At 42.8% G+C, this 22,765-nt stretch overlaps 1 protein-coding gene across 1 annotated transcript; it reads left to right on the top strand.

Annotated features, from left to right (window-relative positions):
* Positions 1-8,392: 8,392 nt before the first annotated feature.
* On the top strand, positions 8,393-11,271 carry LOC128309250 (uncharacterized). Its single transcript, XM_053045623.1, has 5 exons — positions 8,393-8,585; positions 9,467-9,586; positions 9,647-10,847; positions 11,036-11,156; positions 11,200-11,271. Exons 1-5 carry the CDS (start codon positions 8,393-8,395, stop codon positions 11,269-11,271), a joined length of 1,707 nt encoding a protein of 568 aa, XP_052901583.1.
* The last annotated feature ends 11,494 nt before the right edge of the window (positions 11,272-22,765 follow it).

Below are 22,765 nucleotides of genomic sequence, written 5' to 3'. Positions count from 1 at the left end.
TCATTCAATAGCTTTTGACTTTCGCATCCATCGACCATCCGATTTGAACTTGGTACTTTTGAATTGAGGTTCGCGAGCAGTGACTTTGTCATTCAATAGCTTTTGACTTTCGCATCCATCGACCATCCGATTTGAACTTGGTACTTTTGAATTGTGGTCCGCGAGTAGTGACTTTGTCATTCAATAGCTTTTGACTTTCGCATCCATCGACCATCCGATTTGAACTTGGTACTTTTGAATTGTGGTCCGCGAGTAGTGACTTTGTCATTCAATAGCTTTTGACTTTCGCATCCATCGACCATCCGATTTGAACTTGGTACTTTTGAATTGTGGTCCGCGAGTAGTGACTTTGTCATTCAATAGCTTTTGACTTTCGCATCCATCGACCATCCGATTCGAAATTGGTACTTTTGAATTGAGGTCCGCGAGTAGTGACTTTGTCATTCCATAACTTTTGACTGTCGCATCCATCGACCATCCGATTTGAACTTGGTACTTTTGAATTGAGGTCCGCGAGTAGTGACTTTGTCATTCCATAGCTTTTGACTTTTGCATCCATCGACCATCCGATTTGAACTTGGTACTTTTGAATTGTGGTCCGCGAGTAGTGACTTTGTCATTCAATAGCTTTTGACTTTCGCATCCATCGACCATCCGATTTGAACTTGGTACTTTTGAATTGAGGTCCGCGAGTAGTGACTTTGTCATTCAATAGCTTTTGACTTTCGCATCCATCGACCATCCGATTTGAACTTGGTACTTTTGAATTGAGGTCCGCGAGTAGTGACTTTGTCATTCCATAACTTTTGACTGTCGCATCCATCGACCATCCGATTTGAACTTTGTACTTTTGAATTGAGGTCCGCGAGTAGTGACTTTGTCATTCCATAACTTTTGACTGTCGCATCCATCGACCATCCGATTTGAACTTTGTACTTTTGAATTGTGGTCCGCGAGTAGTGACTTTGTCATTCAATAGCTTTTGACTTTCGCATCCATCGACCATCCGATTCGAAATTGGTACTTTTGAATTGAGGTCCGCGAGTAGTGACTTTGTCATTCCATAACTTTTGACTGTCGCATCCATCGACCATCCGATTTGAACTTTGTACTTTTGAATTGAGGTCCGCGAGTAGTGACTTTGTCATTCAATAGCTTTTGACTTTCGCATCCATCGACCATCCGATTTGAACTTGGTACTTTTGAATTGAGGTCCGCGAGTAGTGACTTTGTCATTCCATAACTTTTGACTGTCGCATCCATCGACCATCCGATTTGAACTTGGTACTTTTGAATTGAGGTCCGCGAGTAGTGACTTTGTCATTCAATAGCTTTTGACTTTCGCATCCATCGACCATCCGATTTGAACTTGGTACTTTTGAATTGTGGTCCGCGAGTAGTGACTTTGTCATTCAATAGCTTTTGACTTTCGCATCCATCGACCATCCGATTCGAAATTGGTACTTTTGAATTGAGGTCCGCGAGTAGTGACTTTGTCATTCCATAACTTTTGACTGTCGCATCCATCGACCATCCGATTTGAACTTTGTACTTTTGAATTGTGGTCCGCGAGTAGTGACTTTGTCATTCAATAGCTTTTGACTTTCGCATCCATCGACCATCCGATTCGAAATTGGTACTTTTGAATTGAGGTCCGCGAGTAGTGACTTTGTCATTCCATAACTTTTGACTGTCGCATCCATCGACCATCCGATTTGAACTTTGTACTTTTGAATTGAGGTCCGCGAGTAGTGACTTTGTCATTCAATAGCTTTTGACTTTCGCATCCATCGACCATCCGATTTGAACTTAGTACTTTTGAATTGAGGTCCGCGAGTAGTGACTTTGTCATTCAATAGCTTTTGACTTTCGCATCCATCGACCATCCGATTTGAACTTGGTACTTTTGAATTGAGGTTCGCGAGCAGTGACTTTGTCATTCAATAGCTTTTGACTTTCGCTTCCATCGACCATCCGATTTGAACTTGGTACTTTTGAATTGAGGTCCGCGAGTAGTGACTTTGTCATTCCATAACTTTTGACTGTCGCATCCATCGACCATCCGATTTGAACTTTGTACTTTTGAATTGAGGTCCGCGAGTAGTGACTTTGTCATTCCATAACTTTTGACTGTCGCATCCATCGACCATCCGATTTGAACTTTGTACTTTTGAATTGTGGTCCGCGAGTAGTGACTTTGTCATTCAATAGCTTTTGACTTTCGCATCCATCGACCATCCGATTCGAAATTGGTACTTTTGAATTGAGGTCCGCGAGTAGTGACTTTGTCATTCCATAACTTTTGACTGTCGCATCCATCGACCATCCGATTTGAACTTTGTACTTTTGAATTGAGGTCCGCGAGTAGTGACTTTGTCATTCAATAGCTTTTGACTTTCGCATCCATCGACCATCCGATTTGAACTTGGTACTTTTGAATTGAGGTCCGCGAGTAGTGACTTTGTCATTCCATAACTTTTGACTGTCGCATCCATCGACCATCCGATTTGAACTTGGTACTTTTGAATTGAGGTCCGCGAGTAGTGACTTTGTCATTCAATAGCTTTTGACTTTCGCATCCATCGACCATCCGATTTGAACTTGGTACTTTTGAATTGTGGTCCGCGAGTAGTGACTTTGTCATTCAATAGCTTTTGACTTTCGCATCCATCGACCATCCGATTCGAAATTGGTACTTTTGAATTGAGGTCCGCGAGTAGTGACTTTGTCATTCCATAACTTTTGACTGTCGCATCCATCGACCATCCGATTTGAACTTTGTACTTTTGAATTGAGGTCCGCGAGTAGTGACTTTGTCATTCAATAGCTTTTGACTTTCGCATCCATCGACCATCCGATTTGAACTTGGTACTTTTGAATTGAGGTCCGCGAGTAGTGACTTTGTCATTCAATAGCTTTTGACTTTCGCATCCATCGACCATCCGATTTGAACTTGGTACTTTTGAATTGAGGTCCGCGAGTAGTGACTTTGTCATTCCATAGCTTTTGACTTTTGCATCCATCGACCATCCGATTTGAACTTGGTACTTTTGAATTGTGGTCCGCGAGTAGTGACTTTGTCATTCAATAGCTTTTGACTTTCGCATCCATCGACCATCCGATTTGAACTTGGTACTTTTGAATTGAGGTCCGCGAGTAGTGACTTTGTCATTCAATAGCTTTTGACTTTCGCATCCATCGACCATCCGATTTGAACTTGGTACTTTTGAATTGTGGTCCGCGAGTAGTGACTTTGTCATTCAATAGCTTTTGACTTTCGCATCCATCGACCATCCGATTCGAAATTGGTACTTTTGAATTGAGGTCCGCGAGTAGTGACTTTGTCATTCCATAACTTTTGACTGTCGCATCCATCGACCATCCGATTTGAACTTGGTACTTTTGAATTGAGGTCCGCGAGTAGTGACTTTGTCATTCAATAGCTTTTGACTTTCGCATCCATCGACCATCCGATTTGAACTTGGTACTTTTGAATTGAGGTCCGCGAGTAGTGACTTTGTCATTCAATAGCTTTTGACTTTCGCATCCATCGACCATTCGATTTGAACTTAGTACTTTTGAATTGAGGTCCGCGAGTAGTGACTTTGTCATTCAATAGCTTTTGACTTTCGCATCCATCGACCATCCGATTTGAACTTGGTACTTTTGAATTGAGGTTCGCGAGCAGTGACTTTGTCATTCAATAGCTTTTGACTTTCGCTTCCATCGACCATCCGATTTGAACTTGGTACTTTTGAATTGAGGTCCGCGAGTAGTGACTTTGTCATTCAATAGCTTTTGACTTTCGCATCCATCGACCATTCGATTTGAACTTAGTACTTTTGAATTGAGGTCCGCGAGTAGTGACTTTGTCATTCAATAGCTTTTGACTTTCGCATCCATCGACCATCCGATTTGAACTTGGTACTTTTGAATTGAGGTCCGCGAGTAGTGACTTTGTCATTCAATAGCTTTTGACTTTCGCATCCATCGACCATTCAACTTGAACTTGGAACTTTTGAATTGAGGTCCGCGAGTAGTGACTTTTTCATTCAATAGCTTTTGACTTTCGCATCCATCGACCATCCGACTTGAACTTGGTACTTTTGAATTGAGGTCCGCGAGTAGTGACTTTGTCAATCCATAGCTTTTGACTTTCGCATCCATCGACCATTCGATTTGAACTTAGTACTTTTGAATTGAGGTCCGCGAGTAGTGACTTTGTCATTCAATAGCTTTTGACTTTCGCATCCATCGACCATCCGATTTGAACTTGGTACTTTTGAATTGAGGTTCGCGAGCAGTGACTTTGTCATTCAATAGCTTTTGACTTTCGCTTCCATCGACCATCCGATTTGAACTTGGTACTTTTGAATTGAGGTCCGCGAGTAGTGACTTTGTCATTCAATAGCTTTTGACTTTCGCATCCATCGACCATCCGATTTGAACTTGGAACTTTCGAATTGAGGTCCGCAAGTAGTGACTTTGTCATTCAATAGCTTTTGACTTTCGCATCCATCGACCATCCGATTTGAACTTGGTACTTTTGAATTGAGGTTCGCGAGTAGTGATTTTGTCATTCAATAGCTTTTGACTTTCACATCCATCGACCATCCGATTTGAACTTGGTACTTTTGAATTGAGGTCCGCGAGTAGTGACTTTGTCATTCAATAGCTTTTGACTTTCGCATCCATCGACCATCCGATTTGAACTTGGTACTTTTGAATTGAGGTTCGCGAGCAGTGACTTTGTCATTCAATAGCTTTTGACTTTCGCTTCCATCGACCATCCGATTTGAACTTGGTACTTTTGAATTGAGGTCCGCGAGTAGTGACTTTGTCATTCAATAGCTTTTGACTTTCGCATCCATCGACCATTCGATTTGAACTTAGTACTTTTGAATTGAGGTCCGCGAGTAGTGACTTTGTCATTCAATAGCTTTTGACTTTCGCATCCATCGACCATCCGATTTGAACTTGGTACTTTTGAATTGAGGTTCGCGAGCAGTGACTTTGTCATTCAATAGCTTTTGACTTTCGCTTCCATCGACCATCCGATTTGAACTTGGTACTTTTGAATTGAGGTCCGCGAGTAGTGACTTTGTCATTCAATAGCTTTTGACTTTCGCATCCATCGACCATTCGATTTGAACTTAGTACTTTTGAATTGAGGTCCGCGAGTAGTGACTTTGTCATTCAATAGCTTTTGACTTTCGCATCCATCGACCATCCGATTTGAACTTGGTACTTTTGAATTGAGGTCCGCGAGTAGTGACTTTGTCATTCAATAGCTTTTGACTTTCGCATCCATCGACCATCCGATTTGAACTTGGTACTTTTGAATTGTGGTCCGCGAGTAGTGACGTTGTCATTCAATAGCTTTTGACTTTCGCATCCATCGACCATCCGATTTGAACTTGGTACTTTTGAATTGTGGTCCGCGAGTAGTGACTTTGTCATTCAATAGCTTTTGACTTTCGCATCCATCGACCATCCGATTTGAACTTGGTACTTTTGAATTGAGGTCCGCGAGTAGTGACTTTGTCATTCAATAGCTTTTGACTTTCGCATCCATCGACCATCCGATTTGAACTTGGTACTTTTGAATTGAGGTTCGCGAGCAGTGACTTTGTCATTCAATAGCTTTTGACTTTCGCTTCCATCGACCATCCGATTTGAACTTGGTACTTTTGAATTGAGGTCCGCGAGTAGTGACTTTGTCATTCAATAGCTTTTGACTTTCGCATCCATCGACCATTCGATTTGAACTTAGTACTTTTGAATTGAGGTCCGCGAGTAGTGACTTTGTCATTCAATAGCTTTTGACTTTCGCATCCATCGACCATCCGATTTGAACTTGGTACTTTTGAATTGAGGTCCGCGAGTAGTGACTTTGTCATTCCATAGCTTTTGACTTTTGCATCCATCGACCATCCGATTTGAACTTGGTACTTTTGAATTGTGGTCCGCGAGTAGTGACTTTGTCATTCAATAGCTTTTGATTTTCGCATCCATCGACCATCCGATTCGAAATTGGTACTTTTGAATTGAGGTCCGCGAGTAGTGACTTTGTCATTCCATAACTTTTGACTGTCGCATCCATCGACCATCCGATTTGAACTTGGTACTTTTGAATTGAGGTCCGCGAGTAGTGACTTTGTCATTCAATAGCTTTTGACTTTCGCATCCATCGACCATCCGATTTGAACTTGGTACTTTTGAATTGTGGTCCGCGAGTAGTGACTTTGTCATTCAATAGCTTTTGACTTTCGCATCCATCGACCATCCGATTTGAACTTGGTACTTTTGAATTGTGGTCCGCGAGTAGTGACTTTGTCATTCAATAGCTTTTGACTTTCGCATCCATCGACCATCCGATTTGAACTTGGTACTTTTGAATTGAGGTCCGCGAGTAGTGACTTTGTCATTCAATAGCTTTTGACTTTCGCATCCATCGACCATCCGATTTGAACTTGGTACTTTTGAATTGAGGTTCGCGAGCAGTGACTTTGTCATTCAATAGCTTTTGACTTTCGCATCCATCGACCATCCGATTTGAACTTGGTACTTTTGAATTGTGGTCCGCGAGTAGTGACTTTGTCATTCAATAGCTTTTGACTTTCGCATCCATCGACCATCCGATTTGAACTTGGTACTTTTGAATTGTGGTCCGCGAGTAGTGACTTTGTCATTCAATAGCTTTTGACTTTCGCATCCATCGACCATCCGATTTGAACTTGGTACTTTTGAATTGAGGTCCGCGAGTAGTGACTTTGTCATTCAATAGCTTTTGACTTTCGCATCCATCGACCATCCGATTTGAACTTGGTACTTTTGAATTGAGGTTCGCGAGCAGTGACTTTGTCATTCAATAGCTTTTGACTTTCGCTTCCATCGACCATCCGATTTGAACTTGGTACTTTTGAATTGAGGTCCGCGAGTAGTGACTTTGTCATTCAATAGCTTTTGACTTTCGCATCCATCGACCATTCGATTTGAACTTAGTACTTTTGAATTGAGGTCCGCGAGTAGTGACTTTGTCATTCAATAGCTTTTGACTTTCGCATCCATCGACCATCCGATTTGAACTTGGTACTTTTGAATTGAGGTCCGCGAGTAGTGACTTTGTCATTCCATAGCTTTTGACTTTTGCATCCATCGACCATCCGATTTGAACTTGGTACTTTTGAATTGTGGTCCGCGAGTAGTGACTTTGTCATTCAATAGCTTTTGACTTTCGCATCCATCGACCATCCGATTTGAACTTGGTACTTTTGAATTGAGGTCCGCGAGTAGTGACTTTGTCATTCAATAGCTTTTGACTTTCGCATCCATCGACCATCCGATTTGAACTTGGTACTTTTGAATTGTGGTCCGCGAGTAGTGACTTTGTCATTCAATAGCTTTTGACTTTCGCATCCATCGACCATCCGATTCGAAATTGGTACTTTTGAATTGAGGTCCGCGAGTAGTGACTTTGTCATTCCATAACTTTTGACTGTCGCATCCATCGACCATCCGATTTGAACTTAGTACTTTTGAATTGAGGTCCGCGAGTAGTGACTTTGTCATTCAATAGCTTTTGACTTTCGCATCCATCGACCATCCGACTTGAACTTAGTACTTTTGAATTGTGGTCCGCGAGTAGTGACTTTGTCATTCAATAGCTTTTGACTTTCGCATCCATCGACCATCCAATTTGCACTTGGTACTTTTGAATTGAGGTCCGCGAGTAGTGACTTTGTCATTCAATAGCTTTTGACTTTCGCATCCATCGACCATCCGATTTGAACTTGGTACTTTTGAATTGTGGTCCGCGAGTAGTGACTTTGTCATTCAATAGCTTTTGACTTTTGCATCCATCGACCATCCTGTTTGAATTATTAGGATTAGGAAGCTAGGAAATTAAGTAACAAGTATAGACGAACCGGATAATGGGAATGACATAGCAGATGAACTATCAAATGAATTCTAAATGAACTGTACATTGACTTAGGAATAAACGAGTTTCAACTGGACCTTCGACGGGGTTACATCTATCCTTGGTGAAAATTGCAATATCGAACATTTTGGTCCTTCGAACCGGATTAAGGATAGGTGTAATTCAGTGTCAAGAACATTTTTGTGTTGTGCTCGGCATCACGAGCAAGTGATAACGCTCTGCATCAAGAGTATCGGGTCGTAGTGCGCTCGGCAACAAGAGCAACGGTTGTGCAAGGTCATCGGTAGACCACGCTTCGAACGCTACTATCCGCACGTTACACACACATAAGTGTCTTCGCACGCATCAGTGTTACCTGTTATCGCGCGTATCGTTTCCTCGATTGGTTCTGTGTTAGGAGTGGAGTGTTAGTCGTGCTAAACTATATTCGGTGATAGTGAACGGTTTGCGATGGATAAGAAGAAGAAAGCAGCGCAGCTGAAGAAGAGGATCGCAGAAGAGCACATAAAGGCGTTGGAGAAATTCGAGTCCTCGTTCACGGAAAGTGTCACAAATGAAGTGTCTGATGCGTTAGAGTGCTTAGAACGGTACAAGGACGATTATTTTGGCGCGATTACGCAGTTAATGGAGCTGGACGATAGCTGTGAGGCTATCGATGCAAGCATTCAGGAAAGAATCGCAATGGACGATCGATGCCGACATCTTCGCGCGTTTTTGCGAGACAAGCTGCCAAGGGAGTCGAACCCACTGAATGAATCAACGATGATGCCAAGTTCATCCACGTTCGCGTTTAGTAAACCAAATGTGTCGAACCTCCGTTTCCCTAAGATCGACCTGCCTACTTTTGATGGTGATTATTCAAAATGGCTTTCTTTTCGCGATCGGTTCATTGGCATGATAGACGCTTCTACGGAACTCCCTTCGATTGCAAGCTCCAATATCTATTATCGTCGTTAAAGGGTGAAGCGGCAATTCCTTATGAACACACTAATTTAACGGCAGATAATTATTCAGTAACGTGGGCTTCATTACTGAAACGGTACGATAACTCAAGATCGCTCATTCGCGAGTATTATCGTAAGCTCCACCATTTTCCTGCAGTGCAAACGGGTTGTGTCAATGACTTAGCACATTTGGTGGATGAATTTACTCGTCATGTTAGCGGTTTGGTAAAGTTGCGCGAGCCGATCGAATCTTGGGACACACCACTGTCAAATCTGCTGCTAATGAAATTGGATTCTGCTACTCTTCTGGCCTGGGAGGAACATTCGGTGACTTTTGATAAGGATCAGTACAAAGATATAGTCGATTTCCTACATGAACGGATCCAGATTTTAAAATCTGCTAAGAGATTCTGTAGTGAAGCAACGCCTGCGGATGTCAAGGTGGCCGGCAACCAACGTCACCCTATAACGCATCGAAAATCGATTACAAATGCTGCTGCAACGCAAGGTTCTTCATCTAGTTCTCCTACCTCCACCACCAGTTCTCAACCGCTGAAATGTCCATTAAATTGTTCGGAAGCTCATTTGCTACGTAATTGTCCGGCCTTTCTCACCAACGATACACAACAGCGGCGGGACATTGTAAAGTCAAAGGGATTATGTTGGAACTGCCTCAGTGGTTCTCATCAGGTTAAAGGGTGTAAGTCATATTACACTTGTCGTTCATGTCATGAACGCCATCACACGCTGCTTCATCAAGCATCACAACCGAAGATTACTATGGCGGCTCAATCGGAGGACGAAATGGTGTTCTTGGAAACGGCCATAGTGTATATTTTGGACGATTATGGAAGGCAGCACGAGGCAAGAGCACTGCTTGATTCGGGCTCGATGTCTAACTTTGTTTCGGAAGCTCTGGCTAGGAAACTAATGACCACCCGCACCAAGGTGAATGTTTCCGTTTCTGGCATCGGGAAAGCTATTCAACATGTAAGGGGATCGATCACGGCAACCGTTCGATCCAAAACTCAACACTTCGCCACTCAGTTGGAACTACTTGTATTGGAAACACCGTCATCGGACATACCAACTTCACCAATCGATGTATCATCCTGGGACATGACGAATGTGACACTAGCGGATCCCACGTATCACATTCCTGGCAGGATTGATGTCGTCATAGGTGGTGACGCTTTCTGGGAGCTACACACTGGGCACAAGCGTTCATTGGGCCCTGGTAGACCATGGCTAGTGGAGACGCATTTCGGATGGGCTGTAGCAGGAAATACATCGCAGTCATCACACACATCTCGTATATGTCATATTGTAACGACCGAGCAAACATTGGAAGCAATAATGACACGGTTTTGGGAAAACGAGACCATACCGGATGATCCTGTTTATTCGGTGGAAGAGGACAGCTGCGAGAAACATTACGTATCTACTACAACTCGTAATGCATCGGGGAGGTATGTTGTTTGCTTGCCAATTAATCCTATTCCGAGTATCGTTTTAGGATCCTCGAGAGAGATCGCAAAACGCAGGTTCCTTGCAGTAGAACGACGTTTGGAAGCCAACCCTCAGATGAAGGGACCATATTCTGCGTTTATGAAGGAATACGAGAAATTGGGGCATATGAAGAAAATGCCTAATCCTGTTGATGATGATTGCCCTCACTACTACCTTCCTCACCACGCAGTTTTTAAAGAGAAGAGTACCAGCACAAAGGTTCGAGTTGTGTTCGATGCGTCGTGCAAGACCTCTACCGGTGTCTCTTTAAACGACAAGCTTCTTGTTGGTCCCGTTATCCAGCAAGATCTTTTCACCATCATGCTGCGCTTTCGATCTCACGCAATTGCTATTACCGCGGACGTCGAAAAAATGTACCGGCAAATCCTTCACGACAGTCGAGATAGAAACTTTCTGCGCATTCTGTATCGAGAGAACCCGAATGATCCTATAGATACTGTTAAGGATTGAGATAGGATCAGCCTGAAGTGGCCAAGCGGAATATGTAAACGGCGCTCACGAGCGAACCCGAATGGGAATAGAATTAAGAATACCGATTAAGAGAAATATAGATTAGTATTGCTTTAGAACTAAACCAAATCGAACGCCAATTTAATTCTCGCCTACAATTTTCGTTAACAGATACCTATGAACTACAGACGGTCACTTATGGCACTGCTTCAGCTCCGTTTTTGGCGACTAGGACGTTGCGGCAGATCGCACAAGATCATCAGGACGAGTACCCACGGGCAGCGAACTCGGTAATGAATGATTTTTACATGGATGATCTCTTGTCTGGGGCAGAAGATCTATCAGATGCCATCAAGATTCAAAGGGAAATCTCCGCAATGTTACGTTCGGCGGGATTCGTGTTGAAAAAATGGGCATCAAATAATCGAGCGGCACTGACAAGTGTCCCACAGGAGGATCTAGCGACACTACTTACTCATGAATGGCAAGATACTCTAGCAGTCTCAGCATTGGGTATCACCTGGGAGCCAATAAGTGATACATTTCGGTGCAGAGTTGAGTTACCACCAGTACCAGATGTCCTTACAAAAAGGATCACGTGTTCATGTATTGCTAAGCTTTTTGACCCACTCGGGCTGATAGGACCAGCCATTCTCATCGGAAAATTGTTTATGCAACAATTATGGGCACTAAAGCACGACGGCAAGCCATGGGACTGGGACCGAGAATTGCCTTCATCGCTTCGGGAGCAATGGCGGAAGTTTCATTCATCATTGAACCTTCTTCTGGAGTTGCAAGTTCCTCGGTTTATTTCACAATACAAGGCTACCAATGTACAACTACACATCTCCGCTGACGCGTCCCAGAGGGCCTACGGAACATGTTGTTACATTCGATCAGAGACAAATCATCGCGTCACTGTTCAGCTATTAGCAGCTAAATCTAAGGTGGTTGCGTTAGCTAATACTCACTCCATTGCTCGGTTGGAACTTTGTGCAGCGCGCCTGGCGACTCAACTATATCACAAGGTTAGTCGATCACTCAGCATCTTTACGGTTACTATCTGTTGGACAGATTCGATGACCGTCCTTTATTGGCTTAAATCCCCTCCAAACCGTTGGAAGCCTTTTGTGGCTAACCGAATCGCTAAAATTCAAGGAGAAACAGAAATCCAGAGCTGGAAACATGTACCAGGTGTTGATAATCCAGCAGATGATGTCTCACGTGGCCTTGATGCACAGAAGCTGTTAGTTTGTCAACGATGGTGGCATGGTCCAAAATGGTTAGCAGAGAAACCGGAAAATTGGCCCAAGGATCCACTTCCTTCGGCGGAAATATTGGACGTTCCCGAAGAAAGATTGGTGTCTACGCGAATTGCAGCAATTTCAACAGTAGATGACTTCCGTAACATGCTGTTTTCGAGATTCTCCAGCTATAGCAAACTTCGGCGGGTTATGGCATATTGCATGCGATACATACATCGTTTGCGTGATTTCAAGGGTGCAAACATCCGAGCCAGCGATGATATCACCCCTCGATCGGTAGAGAAATTATCATCATCCATTCCTCTACTCACGGTAGAAGAACTCCAGCAGGCGGAATTGCGTTTATGTCAGTTATCGCAATTAGATTCGTTTCCAGACGACCTACACAACCTTACACATGGCAAGGCATGTTTAAGAAATTCGAAGCTGAAATGGGTTTTACCATTTATTGACCCATCGGGTACCCTTCGCGTCGGTGGCCGGCTTAGGAACGCAGATATACCGGATGCTACAAAACATCCCATCTTATTGGATTCGAAGCATCCCTTAGCATCATTATTGGCAACTGCATACCATTTGCAGTTACTGCATGCTGGCCCTCAATTGTTATTGGCATCTCTCCGACAGAGATTTTGGATCATCGGTGGACGCAGTTTATCAAAGTCCGTCTATCACCACTGCCATGCGTGCTTTAAAGCCAAACCAACTCTGGTGAGACAATGTGTTGCAGATCTACCATCAACGAGAGTTTCTCCAACAACCCCATTCACTGTATGCGGTGTCGACTACTGTGGGCCAGTCCTGTTAAAGGCAACGATTCGCAACAGGAGCCCAACAAAGGCGTACATTGCAATATTTGTCTGTTTTGCAACTAAAGCCGTGCACATCGAGCTGGTAGGAGATCTTACAACAGCGGCCTTTCTTGGAGCACTTCGTCGCCTAATTGCACGTCGTGGAAGGATATGTGAGCTGCACTCGGATAATGCAACGACCTTCAAGGGAGCATCACACGAACTTCACCGAGTCTATCAAATGTTCAAGTGCAACGAAGCCGACCGCGCAGAAATCTTCAACTGGTGCACAAACAACGAACTGAATTGGAAATTCATCCCACCGCGTGCACCACATTTTGGTGGTCTTTGGGAAGCAGCAGTTAAATCGGCCAAGAAACACATCATCAGAAGTATCGGAACCATAAGTATCACACAAGAAAGCATGTTAACGCTCCTAGCTCAAGTCGAACAATGCTTGAATTCCCGTCCCTTAACTCCTCTATCTAATGACCCTTCAGATCTAGAACCATTAACTCCTGCTCACTTTCTTATTGGCAGAAGTCTGCAAGCTGTACCAGAAGTGGACCACAGTCAAACACCTGACAACCGCCTGAAGGAATACCAGTTGGTACAAAAAAACGTTCGGAACATTTGGTCCCGGTGGATGCCCGAATACCTTCAGCAACTGCAATCCTGTGCCAAACACTGTAACGGTTCACCAGTGACACTAAAGGAAAATCAGTTAGTCATTATAAAGGAGGATAATGTTCATCCTACGATGTGGCCGATGGGTAGGATTGTAGCTTTGCATCCGGGCAAGGATGATGTTGTTCGTGTAGTTACGTTACGCACAGCATCAGGAAAACAGATCGTTCGTCCATCTGTTCGGTTAGCCATTCTTCCGATTGCAGACACGGAAGGGAAATCAGATTAGTGAGACGGTCAATAAGTGAACTCGATACATATTTGAATTCTAATAGTTTCAGGAACATACTCTATGAACTCAGCTAATTAAGAAAAGAATTACTTCTTTTGGTGGCCGGAATGTTTGAATTATTAGGATTAGGAAGCTAGGAAATTAAGTAACAAGTATAGACGAACCGGATAATGGGAATGACATAGCAGATGAACTATCAAATGAATTCTAAATGAACTGTACATTGACTTAGGAATAAACGAGTTTCAACTGGACCTTCGACGGGGTTACATCTATCCTTGGTGAAAATTGCAATATCGAACACATCCGATTTGAACTTGGTACTTTTGAATTGTGGTCCGCGAGTAGTGACTTTGTCATTCAATAGCTTTTGACTTTCGCATCCTTCGACCATATGACTTGATCTTGGAACTTTTGAATTGTGGTCCGCGAGTAGCGACTTTTTCATTCAATAGTTTTTGACTTTCACATCCATCGACCATCCGATTTGAACTTGGTACTTTTGAATTGTGGTCCGCGAGTAGTGACTTTGTCATTCAATAGCTTTTGACTTTTGCATCCATCGACCATCCGATTTGAACTTGGTACTTTTGAATTGTGGTCCGCGAGTAGTGACTTTGTCATTCAATAGCTTTTGACTTTCGCATCCTTCGACCATATGACTTGAACTTGGTACTTTTGCATTGAGATCCGCGAGTAGTGACTTTGTCATTCAATAGCTTTTGACTTTCGCATCCTTCGACCATATGACTTGATCTTGGAACTTTTGAATTGTGGTCCGCGAGTAGCGACTTTTTCATTCAATAGTTTTTGACTTTCACATCCATCGACCATCCGATTTGAACTTGGTACTTTTGAATTGAGGTTCGCGAGTAGTGACTTTGTCATTCAATAGCTTTTGACTTTCGCATCCATCGACCATCCGACTTGAACTTGGTACTTTTGCATTGAGATCCGCGAGTAGTGACTTTGTCATTCAATAGCTTTTGACTTTCGCATCCTTCGACCATATGACTTGATCTTGGAACTTTTGAATTGTGGTCCGCGAGTAGCGACTTTTTCATTCAATAGTTTTTGACTTTCACATCCATCGACCATCCGATTTGAACTTGGTACTTTTGAATTGAAGTCAGCGTGTAGTGACTTTGTCATTCAATAGCTTTTGACTTTCGCATCCATCGACCATCCGATTTGAACTTGGTACTTTTGAATTGTGGTCCGCGAGTAGTGACTTTGTCATTCAATAGCTTTTGACTTTCGCATCCATCGACCATCCGATTTGAACTTGGTACTTTTGAGTTGTGGTCCGCGTGTAGTGACTTTGTCATTCAATAGCTTTTGACTTTCGCATCCATCGACCATTCAACTTGAACTTGGAACTTTTGAATTGAGGTCCGCGAGTAGTGACTTTTTCATTCAATAGCTTTTGACTTTCGCATCCATCGACCATCCGATTTAAACTTGGTACTTTTGAATTGAGGTCCGCGAGTAGTGACTTTGTCATTCAATAGCTTTTGACTTTCGCATCCATCGACCATCCGATTTGAACTTGGTACTTTTGAGTTGTGGTCCGCGTGTAGTGACTTTGTCATTCAATAGCTTTTGACTTTCGCATCCATCGACCATCCGACTTGAACTTGGTACTTTTGAATTGAGGTCCGCGAGTAGTGACTTTGTCATTCAATAGCTTTTGACTTTCGCATCCATCGACCATCCGATTTGAACTTGATACTTTTGAATTAAGGTCCGCGAGTAGTGACTTTGTCAATCCATAGCTTTTGACTTTCACATCCATCGACCATCCGATTTGAACTTGGTACTTTTGAATTGTGGTCCGCGAGTAGTGACTATTTCATGCAATAGCTTTTGACTTTCGCATCCATCGACCATCTGACTTGAACTTGGTACTTTTGAATTGAGGTCCGCGAGTAGTGACTTTGTCAATCCATAGCTTTTGACTTTCACATCCATCGACCATCCGATTTGAACTTGGTACTTTTGAATTGAGGTCCGCGAGTAGTGACTATTTCATGCAATAGCTTTTGACTTTCGCATCCATCGACCATCTGACTTGAACTTGGTACTTTTGAATTGAGGTCCGCGAGTAGTGACTTTGTCAATCCATAGCTTTTGACTTTCGCATCCATCGACCATCTGACTTGAACTTGGTACTTTTGAATTGAGGTCCGCGAGTAGTGACTTTGTCAATCCATAGCTTTTGACTTTCGCATCCATCGACCATCCGATTTGAACTTGGTACTTTTGAATTGAGGTCCGCGAGTAGTGACTTTGTCAATCCATAGCTTTTGACTTTCACATCCATCGACCATCCGATTTGAACTTGGTACTTTTGAATTGAGGTCCGCGAGTAGTGACTTTGTCATTAAATAGCTTTTGACTTTCGCATCCATCGACCATCCGATTTGAACTTGGTACTTTTGAATTGAGGTCCGCGAGTAGTGACTATTTCATGCAATAGCTTTTGACTTTCGCATCCATCGACCATCTGACTTGAACTTGGTACTTTTGAATTGAGGTCCGCGAGTAGTGACTTTGTCAATCCATAGCTTTTGACTTTCGCATCCATCGACCATCCGATTTGAACTTGGTACTTTTGAATTGAGGTCTGCGAGTAGTGACTTAGTCATTCAATAGCTTTTGACTTTCGCATCCATCGACCATCCGATTTGAACTTGATACTTTTGAATTGAGGTCCGCGAGTAGTAACTTTGTCATTCAATAGCTTTTGACTTTCGCATCCATCGACCATCCGATTTGAACTTGGTACTTTTGAATTGTGGTCCGCGAGTAGTGACTTTGTCATTCAATAGCTTTTGACTTTCGCATCCATCGACCATCCGATTTGAACTTGGTACTTTTGAATTGAGGTCCGCGAGTAGTGACTTTGTCAATCCATAGCTTTTGACTTTCACATCCATCGACCATCCGATTTGAACTTGGTACTTTTGAATTGAGGTCCGCGAGTAGTGACTTTGTCATTCAATAGCTTTTGACTTTCGCATCCATCGACCATCCGATTTGAACTTGGTACTTTTGAATTGAGGTCCGCGAGTAGTGACTTTGTCAATCCATAGCTTTTGACTTTCGCATCCATCGACCATCCGATTTGAACTTGATACTTTTGAATTGAGGTCCGCGAGTAGTAACTTTGTCATTCAATAGCTTTTGACTTTCGCATCCATCGACCATCTGACTTGAACTTGGTACTTTTGAATTGAGGTCCGCGAGTAGTGACTTTGTCAATCCATAGCTTTTGACTTTCGCATCCATCGACCATCCGATTTGAACTTGGTACTTTTGAATTGAGGTCCGCGAGTAGTGACTTTGTCAATCCATAGCTTTTGACTTTCACATCCATCGACCATCCGATTTGAACTTGGTACTTTTGAATTGAGGTCCGCGAGTAGTGACTTTGTCATTCAATAGCTTTTGACTTTCGCATCCATCGACCATCCGATTTGAACTTGGTACTTTTGAATTGAGGTCCGCGAGTAGTGACTTTGTCAATCCATAGCTTTTGACTTTCGCATCCATCGACCATCCGATTTGAACTTGGTACTTTTGAATTGTGGTCCGCGAGTAGTGACTTTGTCATTCAATAGCTTTTGACTTTCGCATCCATCGACCATCTGACTTGAACTTGGTACTTTTGAATTGAGGTCCGCGAGTAGTGACTTTGTCAATCCATAGCTTTTGACTTTCGCATCCATCGACCATCCGATTTGAACTTTGTACTTTTGAAATGTGGTCCGCGAGTAGTGACTTTGTCATTCAATAGCTTTTGACTTTCGCATCCATCGACCATCCGATTTGAACTTTGTACTTTTTAAATGTGGTCCGCGAGTAGTAACTTTGTCATTCAATAGCTTTTGACTTTCGCATCCATCGACCATCCGATTTGAACTTGGTACTTTTGAATTGTGGTCCGCGAGTAGTGACTTTGTCATTCAATAGCTTTTGACTTTCGCATCCATCGACCATCTGACTTGAACTTGGTACTTTTGAATTGAGGTCCGCGAGTAGTGACTTTGTCAATCCATAGCTTTTGACTTTCGCATCCATCGACCATCCGATTTGAACTTGGTACTTTTGAATTGAGGTCCGCGAGTAGTGACTTTGTCAATCCATAGCTTTTGACTTTCACATCCATCGACCATCCGATTTGAACTTGGTACTTTTGAATTGAGGTCCGCGAGTAGTGACTTAGTCATTCAATAGCTTTTGACTTTCGCATCCATCGACCATCCGACTTCAACTTTGTACTTTTGAATTGAGGTCCGCGAGTAGTGACTTTGTCAATCCATAGCTTTTGACTTTCGCATCCATCGACCATCCGATTTGAACTTTGTACTTTTGAAATGTGGTCCGCGAGTAGTGACTTTGTCATTCAATAGCTTTTGACTTTCGCATCCATCGACCATCTGACTTGAACTTGGTACTTTTGAATTGAGGTCCGCGAGTAGTGACTTTGTCAATCCATAGCTTTTGACTTTCACATCCATCGACCATCCGATTTGAACTTGGTACTTTTGAATTGAGGTCCGCGAGTAGTGACTTAGTCATTCAATAGCTTTTGACTTTCGCATCCATCGACCATCCGACTTCAACTTTGTACTTTTGAATTGAGGTCCGCGAGTAGTGACTTAGTCATTCAATAGCTTTTGACTTTCGCATCCATCGACCATCCGACTTGAACTTGGTACTTTTGAATTGAGGTCCGCGAGTAGTGACTTTGTCATTCAATAGCTTTTGACTTTCGCATCCATCGACCATCCGATTTGAACTTGATACTTTTGAGTTAAGGTCCGCGAGTAGTGACTTTGTCAATCCATAGCTTTTGACTTTCACATCCATCGACCATCCGATTTGAACTTGGTACTTTTGAATTGTGGTCCGCGAGTAGTGACTATTTCATTCAATAGCTTTTGACTTTCGCATCCATCGACCATCTGACTTGAACTTGGTACTTTTGAATTGAGGTCCGCGAGTAGTGACTTTGTCAATCCATAGCTTTTGACTTTCACATCCATCGACCATCCGATTTGAACTTGGTACTTTTGAATTGAGGTCCGCGAGTAGTGACTATTTCATGCAATAGCTTTTGACTTTCGCATCCATCGACCATCTGACTTGAACTTGGTACTTTTGAATTGAGGTCCGCGAGTAGTGACTTTGTCAATCCATAGCTTTTGACTTTCGCATCCATCGACCATCTGACTTGAACTTGGTACTTTTGAATTGAGGTCCGCGAGTAGTGACTTTGTCAATCCATAGCTTTTGACTTTCGCATCCATCGACCATCCGATTTGAACTTGGTACTTTTGAATTGAGGTCCGCGAGTAGTGACTTTGTCAATCCATAGCTTTTGACTTTCACATCCATCGACCATCCGATTTGAACTTGGTACTTTTGAATTGAGGTCCGCGAGTAGTGACTTAGTCATTCAATAGCTTTTGACTTTCGCATCCATCGACCATCCGATTTGAACTTGATACTTTTGAATTGAGGTCCGCGAGTAGTAACTTTGTCATTCAATAGCTTTTGACTTTCGCATCCATCGACCATCCGATTTGAACTTTGTACTTTTGAAATGTGGTCCGCGAGTAGTGACTTTGTCATTCAATAGCTTTTGACTTTCGCATACATCGACCATCTGACTTGAACTTGGTACTTTTGAATTGAGGTCCGCGAGTAGTGACTTTGTCAATCCATAGCTTTTGACTTTCACATCCATCGACCATCCGATTTGAACTTGGTACTTTTGAATTGTGGTCCGCGAGTAGTGACTATTTCATGCAATAGCTTTTGACTTTCGCATCCATCGACCATCTGACTTGAACTTGGTACTTTTGAATTGAGGTCCGCGAGTAGTGACTTTGTCAATCCATAGCTTTTGACTTTCACATCCATCGACCATCCGATTTGAACTTGGTACTTTTGAATTGAGGTCCGCGAGTAGTGACTATTTCATGCAATAGCTTTTGACTTTCGCATCCATCGACCATCTGACTTGAACTTGGTACTTTTGAATTGAGGTCCGCGAGTAGTGACTTTGTCAATCCATAGCTTTTGACTTTCACATCCATCGACCATCCGATTTGAACTTGGTACTTTTGAATTGTGGTCCGCGAGTAGTGACTATTTCATGCAATAGCTTTTGACTTTCGCATCCATCGACCATCTGACTTGAACTTGGTACTTTTGAATTGAGGTCCGCGAGTAGTGACTTTGTCAATCCATAGCTTTTGACTTTCGCATCCATCGACCATCTGACTTGAACTTGGTACTTTTGAATTGAGGTCCGCGAGTAGTGACTTTGTCAATCCATAGCTTTTGACTTTCGCATCCATCGACCATCCGACTTCAACTTTGTACTTTTGAATTGAGGTCCGCGAGTAGTGACTTAGTCATTCAATAGCTTTTGACTTTCGCATCCATCGACCATCCGATTTGAACTTGGTACTTTTGAATTGAGGTCCGCGAGTAGTGACTTTGTCATTCAATAGCTTTTGACTTTCGCATCCATCGACCATCCGATTTGAACTTGATACTTTTGAATTAAGGTCCGCGAGTAGTGACTTTGTCAATCCATAGCTTTTGACTTTCACATCCATCGACCATCCGATTTGAACTTGGTACTTTTGAATTGAGGTCCGCGAGTAGTGACTTAGTCATTCAATAGCTTTTGACTTACGCATCCATCGACCATCCGATTTGAACTTGATACTTTTGAATTGAGGTCCGCGAGTAGTGACTTTGTCAATCCATAGCTTTTGACTTTCACATCCATCGACCATCCGATTTGAACTTGGTACTTTTGAATTGAGGTCCGCGAGTAGTGACTTAGTCATTCAATAGCTTTTGACTTTCGCATCCATCGACCATCCGACTTCAACTTTGTACTTTTGAATTGAGGTCCGCGAGTAGTGACTAAGTCATTCAATAGCTTTTGACTTTCGCATCCATCGACCATCCGACTTGAACTTGGTACTTTTGAATTGAGGTCCGCGAGTAGTGACTTTGTCATTCAATAGCTTTTGACTTTCGCATCCATCGACCATCCGATTTGAACTTGATACTTTTGAATTGAGGTCCGCGAGTAGTGACTTTGTCAATCCATAGCTTTTGACTTTCACATCCATCGACCATCCGATTTGAACTTGGTACTTTTGAATTGAGGTCCGCGAGTAGTGACTATTTCATGCAATAGCTTTTGACTTTCGCATCCATCGACCATCTGACTTGAACTTGGTACTTTTGAATTGAGGTCCGCGAGTAGTGACTTTGTCAATCCATAGCTTTTGACTTTCACATCCATCGACCATCCGATTTGAACTTGGTACTTTTGAATTGAGGTCCGCGAGTAGTGACTTAGTCATTCAATAGCTTTTGACTTTCGCATCCATCGACCATCCGACTTCAACTTTGTACTTTTGAATTGAGGTCCGCGAGTAGTGACTTAGTCATTCAATAGCTTTTGACTTTCGCATCCATCGACCATCCGACTTGAACTTGGTACTTTTGAATTGAGGTCCGCGAGTAGTGACTTAGTCATTCAATAGCTTTTGACTTTCGCATCCATCGACCATCCGATTTGAACTTGGTACTTTTGAATTGAGGTCCGCGAGTAGTGACTTAGTCATTCAATAGCTTTTGACTTTCGCATCCATCGACCATCCGATTTGAACTTGATACTTTTGAATTGAGGTCCGCGAGTAGTAACTTTGTCATTCAATAGCTTTTGACTTTCGCATCCATCGACCATCCGATTTGAACTTGGTACTTTTGAATTGTGGTCCGCGAGTAGTGACTATTTCATGCAATAGCTTTTGACTTTCGCATCCATCGACCATCCGACTTCAACTTTGTACTTTTGAATTGAGGTCCGCGAGTAGTGACTTAGTCATTCAATAGCTTTTGACTTTCGCATCCATCGACCATCCGACTTGAACTTGGTACTTTTGAATTGAGGTCCGCGAGTAGTGACTTTGTCATTCAATAGCTTTTGACTTTCACATCCATCGACCATCCGATTTGAACTTGATACTTTTGAATTGTGGTCCGCGAGTAGTGACTTAGTCATTCAATAGCTTTTGACTTTCGCATCCATCGACCATCCGATTTGAACTTGATACTTTTGAATTAAGGTCCGCGAGTAGTGACTTTGTCAATCCATAGCTTTTGACTTTCGCATCCATCGACCATCCGACTTCAACTTTGTACTTTTGAATTGAGGTCCGCGAGTAGTGACTATTTCATGCAATAGCTTTTGACTTTCGCATCCATCGACCATCCGACTTCAACTTTGTACTTTTGAATTGAGGTCCGCGAGTAGTGACTTAGTCATTCAATAGCTTTTGACTTTCGCATCCATCGACCATCCGACTTGAACTTGGTACTTTTGAATTGAGGTCCGCGAGTAGTGACTTAGTCATTCAATAGCTTTTGACTTTCGCATCCATCGACCATCCGATTTGAACTTGATACTTTTGAATTGAGGTCCGCGAGTAGTAACTTTGTCATTCAATAGCTTTTGACTTTCGCATCCATCGACCATCCGATTTGAACTTGGTACTTTTGAATTGTGGTCCGCGAGTAGTGACTATTTCATGCAATAGCTTTTGACTTTCGCATCCATCGACCATCCGACTTCAACTTTGTACTTTTGAATTGAGGTCCGCGAGTAGTGACTTAGTCATTCAATAGCTTTTGACTTTCGCATCCATCGACCATCCGACTTGAACTTGGTACTTTTGAATTGAGGTCCGCGAGTAGTGACTTTGTCATTCAATAGCTTTTGACTTTCACATCCATCGACCATCCGATTTGAACTTGATACTTTTGAATTGTGGTCCGCGAGTAGTGACTTTGTCAATCCATAGCTTTTGACTTTCACATCCATC

This window comes from Anopheles moucheti, unplaced genomic scaffold (assembly GCF_943734755.1).
Source record: "Anopheles moucheti unplaced genomic scaffold, idAnoMoucSN_F20_07 U1, whole genome shotgun sequence".
Lineage (NCBI taxonomy): Eukaryota > Metazoa > Arthropoda > Insecta > Diptera > Culicidae > Anopheles > Anopheles moucheti.
This window is presented reverse-complemented; position numbering and strand designations above follow the sequence as displayed.

Bases quoted from the DNA above. Each gene is read 5' to 3' on its own strand.
- LOC128309250 (XM_053045623.1), top strand. From the start codon at position 8,393: ATGGATAAGAAGAAGAAAGCAGCGCAGCTGAAGAAGAGGATCGCAGAA. The intron at 9,587-9,646 runs GTAAGTCATATT...TGCTTCATCAAG, and splicing joins TTCTCATCAGGTTAAAGGGT to CATCACAACCGAAGATTACT. The intron at 10,848-11,035 runs AGATACTGTTAA...ATTTTCGTTAAC, and splicing joins GAGAACCCGAATGATCCTAT to AGATACCTATGAACTACAGA.